At 48.5% G+C, this 12519-nt stretch overlaps 1 protein-coding gene across 1 annotated transcript in view; it reads left to right on the plus strand.

Annotated features, from left to right (window-relative positions):
• MOB3A (MOB kinase activator 3A) overlaps positions 1–7478 on the plus strand; it is a 40764-nt gene extending 33286 nt beyond the window's left edge. The window contains exons 3-4 of the mRNA XM_038740075.1: positions 3958–4160; positions 7075–7478. Coding sequence (XP_038596003.1) covers positions 3958–4160; positions 7075–7104 — 233 coding nt within the window. The 3' untranslated portion in view covers positions 7105–7478. The remainder of the gene's footprint in view (positions 1–3957; positions 4161–7074) is intronic.
• The last annotated feature ends 5041 nt before the right edge of the window (positions 7479–12519 follow it).

The following is a 12519-nucleotide window of genomic DNA, read 5'->3' on the forward strand; positions in this document are numbered from 1 at the left end:
TTGAATTTGGTGTTCCAGGCAGGGGGCCAGGCATGAGCCAAGGGCCCAGTGTGGGAGAATTGAGAGTGAGGTGCAGTATGAAGGTGAAGGGGGTGAGTTGGGGAATAGCAGGAGAAAAGTAGCAGTATAGCCTAGTGGAAGGAGCACCGGCATGGGAGTCAGAAAACCTGGGTTCTAATCCCAGCTTTGCCACTTGTCTGCTGTGTGACCTTGGACAAGTCACTTCACTTCTCTGGGCCTCAGCTTCCTCCACTGGAAAATGGGGATTAAATCTTCCTCCTTCCTACTTAGACTCTGAGCCCCATGTGGGACAGGGACTGTCCAAACTAAAGAGCTCATATCTACCCCGGCACTTAGTACTGGGGTTGCAGCAGAGGTGGACGGGGTCTCTTCAGAGCATGGGGACACGTCGGAAGCCTCCAAATTGCATACCCGGTTGACAGGCAGCCACCCCCAGGAGATTTCCTCTCTGCTTCCTTGCCCTCTTTAACTGCACCTCACCCTGGACGCAAACCGGATCTCATTTTCACCAGTCATTTTACCATTGCCAACCTCCCCAGCTGTGAAATCCTCCTCTCACCAGAACCTCCTCATCTTCCTTTTCTCCCACCACCCTTGCTCCCCACAAGACTCTGCTCTGATCTCACATCCCCCTCCGCTTAGCCCAGGCTCTCGTGCCCCACTTGGACTTCCTACCCAACCCTCCTCTCTCTTGATGTGCAAATCCAGGACTTCAACTCTACCCTCATTGCCGAACTCAAGGCCCTCACTTCCTTGCCCCCCATGGATCTCTTCCCCCCCAATCCCAAAAACCCCAGGGCCCGGACGGCCTCCATAGCGCGTTTCCTCCGCTCTTGGCCTCACACCGCCAGGTCCCCCTCAGCCACTTGGTTTCCCCTCATCTGCTGCAACTCTGCCCTTTCTTCCACTCAACAACATGTCTCTCCCCCTCATCGGCTCGCATGTGCCCGTTCTCCAACCGACTATTGCAGACCGTTACCTCCCTCCTGAAGCTCCCTGTGCCCCAACCTCTTCCCCTCTCTCCCAACCTCTTCCCCTCTCTCACCCCTGATGGACCATGCCAACTCTTTTGTTGACAGAATTGAAATCATCAGACACGTGCTCCCCCCAAACTCCCCCTCATCTTCCGCGCCCAGATCCATTCTCTCTGTCCACCTTCTCAGCCATCTCTCAAGAGGTGATCTCCTGCCTGCTTTGGAAATCTACCTGCTCCTCTGACCCCATCCCTTCTCCCCTTCTCAAAACCCTTGCGCCCATCCGTCGGTCCTCTTTGACTGCCATCTGTAACTGCTCATTCTTTGATGGCTCCTTCCCGTCTGCCTTCGAACACACCCACACCTCCCCTCTCCTCAGAATCTCACCACCCCATCCAGCCATTGCCCCAGGTCCCTCCTTCAAGTCCTGTCTGAATTCCTCAAACAGGTGGCGTATGTCAGTCTTTCTTCCACATTATTTCCTTTCCATCCAAACGACCACCAACTGGTCCAGGCGCTTGGCACATCCTGACTCGACTACTATGTCAGTCTCCTCTCTGACCTCCCTGCCTCCTCTCCCCCACCCCCCACCGCATTCTACACTTCACTCCCGCTGCCCAGAACAGTTTCCTACGACATTGTTCAGCACACGTCTTCCCCACTCCTCACAAATCTCCGACGGTTGCCTGTCCCTCTCTGTGTCTGGAAGAAACTCCAACTGTTGGCTTTATGTTACTCCATCAGCTCCCTCCCTCCTATTTAACCCCAGTCTCCTGCCATTGCATCCTAGCTTGCACTTTTGGTTCCTCTCCAGCTAACGTACTCGCTGCGTCTCAGTCTCGTCTCTCCCACCGCCAACCTCTTGCTCACGCTCTCTCACCCCTTACGTACAGGTACTTATACACAGATGTTTCCCCTTCCTGTAATTTATTTTAGTGTCTGTCTCCCTGACTCGATTGTTAGCTCCTTGTGGGCAGGGATCATGTCTACTTATCTACTGTACTCTCCCAAGCTCTCAGCACAGTGCTCTGCACAGACAAGTGCTCAGTAAATACCACTGATAGATGATGAATGGATTGATTGTAACTCTGACCCAACTTCTGGTTTACTAAGTGTAAGAAAACAGAGCTGTGCATCATTGGTGGGTGTGACATAGCCTAATCGGTGTATCTTTGTGACTAAATTGACGATGGAGTCTTGTCTCGTACGTGGCAGGCGAGCCTCGGGCCCATCCTGAAGACTTTAGGATGTAAATCCCATGTGAGGGATTGGTGATGGCGCCATTGGCTCACGCAGCACCTCTCACACTCCCTCACATCTGCCGGTGGTGTTCCCGCTGGGCCACGGAGGGCTTTTGTGTACATGTGGCAAATCAGGTGTAGAGTTGATAATCTATTCTGGTCACCATATGTAAGTATTTTCATGTCTGTCTCCTCCGCCATCCTTGTTCCTTGTTGGCGGGGATCATACCGTGTGCATCTTGTCCATTTTGCACAGTGAATTGTAACCGGTGGGCCCTCAGTAAGCACCATAACTATTATTTTTATTAATAATGATCCTTGTGGTATTTCATTCATTGTCGTATTTATTGAGCACTTACTGTGTGCAAAGCACTGTAGTAAGCACTTGGAAGAGTACAATATAACAACAAACGAACACATTCCCTGCCCGATACAGAGCTCACAGTCTAGAGGGACAGACAGATGTTACAGATATATATGTATGTGCTGTGGGGATGGGAGGGAGAATGCATGAAGGAGCAAGTAAGGGCAAAGCAGAAGAGGAGAGGAGGGCTTAGTCAAGGAAGGTTTCTTGGAGGAGATGTTCCTTCAATAAGGCTTTGAAGTGGGGGAAAGCAATTATCTGTCTCATATGAGGAGGGAGGGGATTCCAGGCCAATGGTAGGATGTGGGCGAGAGGTTGACAGTGAGACGAGATTGAGGTATAGCAAGAAGGTTAGGAGGTATTTGTTAAGCGCTTTCTATTTGCCAGGCACTACTAAACCCTGGGGTAGATACAAGGTAATCGGATTGGACACAGCACCTGTCCCACATGGGCTCACAGTCTTCATCCCCATTTTGCAGATGAGGTAACTGAGGCACAGAGAAGTGAAGCAACTTGCCCAAGGTCATTCAGCAGACAAGTGGTGGAACCAGGACGAGAACTCAGATCCTTCTGACTCCTAGGCCATGCTGCTTCTCACAATTGCTACAAGCAACCAGACGGGCCAGCATGTTGTAAGTGTGCTTAATGGGCAGAGAAGCAGCATGATGTAATGGATAGAGCACAAGCCTGAGAGTCAGTAGGTCATAGGTTCTAATTCCGGCTGCACTGCTTGTTTGCTGCATGACCTTGGGCAAGTCACTTCACTTCTCTGGGCCTCAGTTACCTCATCTGTCAAATGGGAATTGAGACTGTGGGACAGGAACTGTGTCCAGCCTGATTAACTTGTAGCTACCTCAGTCAATCGTATTTACATTCCCTTCCCACAGTGAGCTCACAGTCTAGAGGTAGTAGTATTCTACTACTACTACCTGTATTGTTACTGCCACTACTAGTAAGCACTTAACAAGTACCATTATTATTATTGTTAGGACCTATTGCTGGCCAAAGTGACCATGGCAGAATGGTACCATAGACTGGCAGGCAGCTTCCAGGGTATTTATTGAGCACTTACTGTGTCCAGGGCACCGAATTAAGGCTTAGGAGAGTACAACAACCATATAACAGATACATTCCCTTTCCACAGCAACCTTACAGTCTAGAGGGAGAAGATCAACCAGTGGTATTTATTGAGCACTGACTGTCCGGAGGGCCCTGTCCTCAGCATTTGGGAGAGTCCAGTACAACAGAGTCGGGAGATGTGTTCCCTGTGTCCAGAAGATCCAGACACTCTGATCCTTGGGCTCGGTGGTCCGGCCATGGATTCGCTCACTGCCGATTCCTGTCTCTTCTCTTCTAGGGACTCCATTTCCTAAGAATTTCCTGCAGGTGGTGAAGAAGATCCTGTCCAGGCTGTTTCGAGTTTTTGTTCATGTCTACATCCACCATTTTGATAGGATCACTCAAATGGGCTCTGAGGCCCATGTGAACACCTGCTACAAGCACTTCTACTATTTTGTGAAAGAGTTTAATCTGATAGATACCAAGGAGTTAGAACCACTGGTGAGTCGGCTGCCAGAATAAGTAATAGTTGATTTCCGTATTTCTTTTTCTTTCTCTCTCATTCTCTCTATCTCTGTCACACACACACACCCCCCACACACACATGCACACACACACACACACACACGTTTCAAACAATCAGAAGCAGTGTGGCCTAGTGGAAGGAGCTCGGACCTTGGTGTCAGCGGACATGGATTCTGGTCCCGGATCTGCCATTTGCCCACAGTGCTACCTTGGACGAGTCATTTCACTTCTCTGTGCTTTGGTTTCCGCATCTGGAAAATGGGGACTAAACACCTCTTTGCTTCATAAATGGTGACTAAACACCTCTTGCTTCATCTGGAATGGAATGTGGTACAAGTATTGTGTATTTCAAGGAAGCTCACTGTGGACAGGGTAGAGATCTACCAACTTTTGGAATTTTTGAATGGTATTTGTTTAGCGCTTACTATTTGTGCGGCACTGGTCTAAGTGCTGGGGTAGATACAAACTTATCAGTTTGGACACAGCCCAGGTTCCACATGGAGCTCACAGTCTTAATCCCCATTGGAGAAGCAGCGTGGCTCAGTGGAAAGAGCCCGGGCTTTGGAGTCAGAGGTCATGGGTTCAAATCCCGGCTCTGCCAGTTGTCAGCTGTGTGACTTTGGGCAAGTCACTTAACTTCTCTGGGCCTCAGTTACCTCATCTGTAAAATGGGGATTAAAACTGTGAGTCCTCCCTGGGACAACCCGATCACCTTGTAACCTCCCCAGCACTTAGAACAGTGCTTTGCACATAGTAAGCGCTTAATAAATGCCATCATTATTATTATTATTGTGCAGATGAGGTAACTAAGGCCCAGAGAAGTTAAGTGACAAGTCCAAGGCCACGCGGCAGACAAGTGGCAGAGCCGGGACTAGAACCCAAGTCCTTCCGACTCCCAGGCCCGGCCTCTATAAGCATTCAATAAATACAATTGTTTGACTGATTGATTGAAACTCAAAGTCATTTTCACAGTTGACTTCGCCCTGATGAGGTCCCATCTAGAAAAACTGGTAAATGAGCAGCTCTTGGCTCCTGTTAGGATTTTGCTGTATCTCAGCACAGAACTCCTCATTTTCCCATCCAAACTCTGGCTTTCCTTTGGCTTTCCTAGCACTTTCAGTAACACAACCATCCGCCCTGTCCCACAAGCCTGAAACCTTGGTATTATCCTCACGGAAGCAGTGTGGCCTAGTGGAAAGAGTATGGGTCTGGGAATCACAGGACCTGGGTTCTAATCCCAGCTTTGCCAATTCCTTGCTTTGTGACCTTGGGCAAGTCACTTGACTTTGTTGTATCTATGTTTCCTCACCTGTAAAATAAGGATTAAAAACTACTCCTACCTACACTGTGAGACCCATGTGGGACAGCGACTGGGTTCAATCTGATGAACTTGTATCTACCCCAACATTTAGAACAGTGCTTCACACATAGTAAATGCTTAAGAAATACCATGCCAAATAAAAACTCTCTATTTCAACCAGCACACTGAATCTGTTACCAAATCCTGTCAGTTCTACCTTCACTACATCATTAAAATCTTCCCTGTCCTCTCCATGTAAACAGCTACCACGCTGATTCAAACGTTTATTGTATCCCGCCTTGACCCCATGCATCAGCCTCCTGTCTCCAGCCTCTGCCCACTCCTGTCCACACTGCTACTTGATCATTTTTCCAAAAAATCATTCAGTCCGTCTCTCCCCACTCCAAGAACCTCCAGTGGTTGTCTATCCACCACTATGTAATAATAATTATAATTACAGTATTTGTTAAGCGCTTACTATGTGCCAGGCACTGTACTAAGCGCTAAGTGGATACGAGCAAATTGGGTTGGACCCAGTCCTTGTCCCACATGGGGCTCACAGTCTCAATCCCCATTTTACGATGAGGTAACTGAGGCCCAGAGAAGTGAAGTGACTTGCCCAAGGTCACACAGCAGACAAGTGGTGGAGTCAGGATTAGAACCCATGACCTTCTGACTCCCAGTCCCGTGCTCTATCCACTACACCATGCTGCATCCAACAGAAATTCCTCACAATTGGCTTTTAGGCACTTAATCAGCTCTCCCCCTCCTACCTTACCTCGCTGATTTCCTACTGGAACCCAGCCCATACACTTTGCTCTTCTCACACCAACCTTCGAGCTCATCTTTTTTTTTTTTTCTTTTAATGGTATTTGTTAAACGTGTACCACGTCAGGCACAATTCTAAGCACTGGGGTCAATGCAAGTCACTTCAGGCTGGATACGGTCTAAGTAGGAAGGAGAACAGGATCCTCATTTTGCAATTGAGGCACCTGGGGCCCAGAGAAGTTAAGTGACTTACTTGGTCACACAGCAGGCAAGTGATGGGAGCCAGGATTAGAACCCAGATCCTCTGGCTTCCAGGCCTGTGCTTTATCCATTAGGCCATGCTGCTCCCCTCTGCCAACCCCTTGCCCACATCCTTCCTCTGGCCTGGAACTCAGTCCCCCTTCATATCTGACAGACCACTACTCTCCCCACCTTTGAAGCCCTCCTAAAATCCCATCTCCTCCAAAAAGGCCTTCCCCAACTGAGCCCTTATTTCCCCTGCTAGCTCTCCGTTCCACTTCATCTACACGTTTGGATCTGTCCCCTTTAAGCAGTTGATATTCCCTCCACTCTCACCCCCTCAGCTCTTCTCTACACATCCTTCCACTCTGCCATTTCCCCTATCTGTAATTTATTTTAATGTCCGTCTCTTCCTGTAGACTAAGCTCCTTAGTGGGCAGGGATCTTGTCTACCAACTCTGATGTATTGAACTTTCCCAAGCGCTTAGTCCAGTGCTCTGCCCACAGTAAGCACTCGGGAAATACCATTGATTGATTGATTCATCTCAGCACTCACTGTACTTCGTGTGTTATTTTGGGCAGAAGGAAATGACCTCCCGCATGTGTCACTGATCGGCCCTGGAATCCCCTTCTCTCCAACGAAGAAGATGGTTTTGGGGAAGCAGAGACTCTTATCAGTGTATATATGTGTTGTGTTTTGTTTTTTAACCAAGAGCACCGTGCTGTTCCACCACCACCCTCCCGCCTCCTGCCCTGTTTCCCTAAGATGCTTCAGATAGGTGAAGGTTCAGAGTTTGGTTTGTTTTTTGTTTTGTTTTCTTCCAAGTTAGTGTCCCTGTTTACTGCTTTTTAAATCCGTTTCTTGCCAGGAAGCAGGCACCTTTTTTATCAGCAAAACCAGCTTACTCACATGCCTCCTCATCGTCTCCCCAAATTCATCTCTCTTGACCAAGGTGTTTCTTTGGTTTTTTGTTTGTTTTTTTTTTTTTAAAAAATGGTATTTGTTAAGCGCTTATTATGTGTCGGGCACTGCACTAAGCGCTGGGGTAGACACGAGATAATCAGGTTGGGCACAGTCCATGTCCCACGTGGGGCTCACAGTCTTAATCCCCATTTAACAGATGAGGTCACTGAGGCCCAGAGACATGAAATGACTTGCCCAAGGTAACACAGCAGGCAAGTGGCAGAGCTGGGATGAGAACCCAGGTCTTTCTGACTCCCAGTGACTCCCAGGCTCGGGCATTAGGCACAAGGCAGCCATGCAGCTTCTGGTGCCGGTACGCCGTCGGACACGTGTGGCCCGATGCATCGGCAGCGAGGCTGCGGTGTGGGCTGCAAGCCCAGGCTCTGGCAGAGAGCTTTTTTTCCAGTGGAAAGAGTGACTGTGGCCCGAAGTTGACCACTTGAAGCCAATCACCATTCCTGCCCCTCCCCACTGAACCAGTTGTTAACGAAGAGGCCTCTTTGGCTCATCAGCTAGGAGGCCTGGGGAAGCGAGCGGACAGACTTTGGGTTGTGCCTGGCCACCAGCAGCTTGCAGCCAATTCCGAAGGCCGATGGGAAAAAGGGTTTATAGTGCATTCCCCTACTATGGGATGGGAAAACCCTTGGCTTTTTCACCATTAAAGATTGTATTGGATCAGGGTTTTTTGCTCAGCAGTGTTTCTTCCCCTAATGCCCTCTCACCACACCCTCACCCCCCCCCCAACACACACACACACACACCCCGCCCCCCCCCCCCCCCCCCCCCACCAGCATTTGGAAAAACCCAGAGCCAATAAAGGCTCCCATTCAGCTCTGTCCTGGCCCGGGGCCGAATTTCTACTCCAGTTGTGTGTCTCTTTTTACCATACCACTCTTTTTCTTGGAATGAACATGAGAATAAATTATGTTCTATTTGTACAAGTAGCAATGGTTTGTCATTTGTTAAATTTTTAGAAAGGACTTGTCTGGAGCAGAGTGGATGAGGCTTTCAGGAGCCTAGTGGTGGGGAATGTACAGGAGGATTTGAAAAGATTCTCTTGCCGGAAACACAGTGTTTGCATCCTTTCACACTAGGGTCTGAGCAGGAAACCTGAGCCTCTCTGAGGGCCCATCCACCCCCCACCGCCCCAGAGCTCTGCCTTCAGTAAGGTCCAAGCTGGTGTTTGTTCCCAGTTGAACAGTTGAAACCTCAGGCCTCAGGCATCCAGTTGCCTCTGTCTCAGCCAAAAACTGAAGATGGGCAAACTGGTAAAAAGCAGCGTGGCTCAGTGGAAAGAGCCCGGGTTTTGGAGTCAGAGGTCATGGGTTCAAATCCCGGCTCCTCCACATGTCTGCTGTGTGACCTTGGGCAAGTCACTTAACTTCTCTGTGCCTCAGTTCCCTCATCTGTAAAATGGGGATGAAGACTGTGAGCCCCACATGGGACAACTTGATCACCTTGTATCCCCCCCCAGCGCTTAGAACAGTGCTCTGCACATAGTAAGCGCTTAACAAATGCCATAATAATAATAATAATAATAATAAACTGGGCCCAGGGTTGTAGTTTTGCTAATTTCTCACCTCTAGGAGGTGCAGCACTTCTATGCTGAGGAAACTGCCCAAATTGCATTTACAGAAACTGTTGCTTTTCTCCATTTACAGCGTGTGTAGTTCCTCTTCTTTTCTCATTTCAGTAAAGACTGTAAACTCATTGTGGGCATGGAATGTGTCTGTTTGTTGTTGTATTGTACTCTCCCAAGCGCTTAGTACAGTCCTCTGCACACAGTAAGCGTTCAATTACTGTGGAATTACTTCTGGAAGAAGACAACGAAGAAGACACTGCACACACAGTGATACTAGACTGTCAGCTCTTTGAGGGCGGAGGGTGCAATAACCAACTTAGACTCTCCTAAGTGCTTAGCCCAGCGTCCTCCACACAGTCAGCGCTCAGTAATTTTTTTTCCTGATATTTATTAAGCACTTTCTATGTGCCAGGCATTGTACTAAGCACTGGGGTTGATAGTAGCTAATCAGGTTGGAAGTAGTTCATGTCCCACATGGGTTCACAGTCTTCATCCCCATTTTAATAATAATAACAATAATAATAATAATCATTATGGTATTTGTTAAGCACCTACTATGTGCCAGGCATTGTACTAAGCGCTGGGGTGGATACAAGCAAATCGGGTTGGACACAGTCCCTGTCCCACATGGTGCTCCCAGTCTCCATCCCCATTTTCCAGATGAGGTCACTGAGGCCCAGAGAAGTGAAGTGACCTGCCCAAGGTCACACAGCAGACAAGTGGTAGCAACAGGATTAGAACCCATGACCTTCCGACTCCCAGACCTGTGCTGTGTCCACTGCCATGGTGCTTTAGTGATGATGATGAAGATGATGGTATTTGTTAAGCGCTTACTATGTGCCAAGAACTGTTCTAAGCACCAGGGTAGATACAAAGTAATCAGGTTGTCCCACGTGGAGCTCACAATCTTAATCCCCATTTTACAGATGAGGTAACTGAGGCACAGAGAAGTTAAGCAACTTGCCCAAAGTCACACAGCTGCCAAGTGATGCAGCAGGGATTAGAATCCATGACCTCTGACTCCCAACCCATGCTTTTTCCACTAAGGAAACTGAGGCCCAGAGAAGTGAAGTGCCCAAAGTCACACAGCAGATAAGTGGCAGAACCGGGATTATTAGAACCTGGTCCTTCTGGCATCCAGGCCCATGTTCTTTCCATTAGGCCACGTTGCATCCAATAAATGCCACTGATTGAATCACATCTTTTCCATGGGTACCGGTGTGGCCGGGAGGAGCCGTCTGGGGGGACAAGTCAGTCCACCAGGTGAGGTTAAAGGTTGTCCTTTACACTGCTGGTGCATTTACCCCCTGCAGCCAATGCCTCTGTTGCTAATCTGTCTCCTCCTTCTGCCCTTAGACCGGTAGGAGCCCCATGTGGGACCAGGACTGTTTCTGACCTGATGAACTTGTATCTCCCGGGCAAAATTGTCAAAGTTTGACTGCCCGTTAAGAATGTAAGCTCCTTGAGGGCAGGGACCCTGCTTGCACCACCATTGTACTCTTCCTTGGGGCTTAGTTCAGTGCTCTATACCTAGAAAATACTCAGTAAATACTAGGAATTGGTCAGATGCTTGCTACAAACATCTCGTTGCCACTGTCAAGAGGCAGAATTCTGGGCTGGACCCAGGAATTGACTGGCTTGACCCAGGAATGGCCCATCTCATGTTTTCCTGGGTTCCCATTGCAGAATTCCCTTTATTCATCCCCTCTCCCAGCCCCACAGCACTTTTGTCCATATCTGTAATTGATTTTAATTCATGTCTGTCTCCCCCTCTAGACTGTAAAATCATCATGGGCAGGGAATCTGTGGGTTTATTGTTATGTTGTACTCTTACTAAACTTTTAGTACAGTGCTCTGCACACAGTAAGTGCTCAGTAAATATGATTGAATGAATGAATGAATGAACACCTACACACAGCATCAGGAATTAACTGTCAGTCAGTCAATCATGTTTATTGAGCACTTACCGTGTGCAGAGCACTGTACTCAGTGCTTGGGAGAGTACAATACAACTATAAACAAATATGTTCCCTGCTCACAATGAGTTTACAGTCTTAGAGGGGGAGACAGATGTGAATATAAATAAATCAATTACAGATATGGACACAAGTGCTATGGGGCCGGAGAGGATGGGGGGATGAATAAAGGAGCAAGTCAGAGCAAAGTAGAAAGGAGTGGGAGAAGTGGTAGTGATTAAGTACTTACTCTGCACCAAGCACTGTACTTGATCTTGTATCTCCCCTAGTGCTTGGTGCAGAGTAAGCAAGATGGTCAAACTTTGACAATTTGTAGGAGGAGTAGGAAACCAACAAAACTTACCGTTGATAATAGCAATAGTAAGGAAAGACCAATAAGCAAATGAATAAATAAATCGAGTACACGGATCGACAGGTGCAGAAGTTTTCAGGGTGACTGGAATTTAGTAAGGTCTTCCTGTCCTGGAGGAGGTGGGATTTCAGGAGGATTTGGAAGCTGGGGAGGCCTGTAACCTGGTGGATAAGAAAGGAGAGGAGTGCCAGGTAGAGAGAAGAAGCACACGAGCAAGAGGTCAGGCACAGGAGAGTCGAGAACGAGGCAGAGCAGAGGGCAGGGACTGGGGAGGAGCAGGCACAGACAGCAGATACATGAGGAGGGGGAGGAGGAGGAGGAGAGAGCTGGGAGAGAGCCTTGAAGCCAATGGGCAGGAGGCTCACTTGATACACAGGCAAGTGGGGAGCCACTGGAGGTTTTTGAGGAGAGGGGAGAAATGTCATACAATGTTTCAGAAAGATGATCTGAGCAGCAGAGTGAAACGTAGACTGGAGAGGGGAAAGGATGGAGGAAGGGAGACCGGTGAGAAGGCTAACATGGTCATTAAACTGGGATGTGACAAATGGCAGGGCCAGGGTGGTGGCCGTTTGGATGGGAAGGAAGGACTGATTCCAGGAAATGTGGTGAAAGAACTGGCAGGATTTGGGGACTGACTGAATATGGGGCTTGAGAGGATAGAGCACGGGCCCAGGAGTCATAGAACCTGGGTTCAGGTCCCGGCTCCGTCACTCATCTGCTGTGTGACCTTGGGTAAGTCACTTCACTTCTCTGGGCCTCAGTTTCTTCATCTGTAAAATGGGGATAAAGACTGAGCCCCATGTGGGACTGAGTCCAATCTAATTACCTTGGATCTACCCCAGTGCTTGGAACAGTGCTTGGTACATGGTAAGTGCTTAACAAATACCATTTTAAAAAAATCTTGCTGGCTTCTGAGAGAAGGAGGATAGTGGTGTTGTCTATGAGTGATGGGAAAGATGAGGGGAAAGATGAGGGGAACTAGGTTTGGGTGGGAAGATGAGAAGTTCCGTTTTGGACCTGTTTAGTTTGAGGTGCTGGCGGGACACCCAAGCCGAGATGTCCTCAAGGCAGGAGGAAATAATAATAATAATAATAATAATGATGGCATTTGTTAAGCACTTACTATGTGCAGAGCACTGTTCTTAGCACTGGG

This window comes from Tachyglossus aculeatus, chromosome X1 (assembly GCF_015852505.1).
Source record: "Tachyglossus aculeatus isolate mTacAcu1 chromosome X1, mTacAcu1.pri, whole genome shotgun sequence".
Taxonomy (NCBI): Eukaryota; Metazoa; Chordata; class Mammalia; order Monotremata; family Tachyglossidae; genus Tachyglossus; species Tachyglossus aculeatus.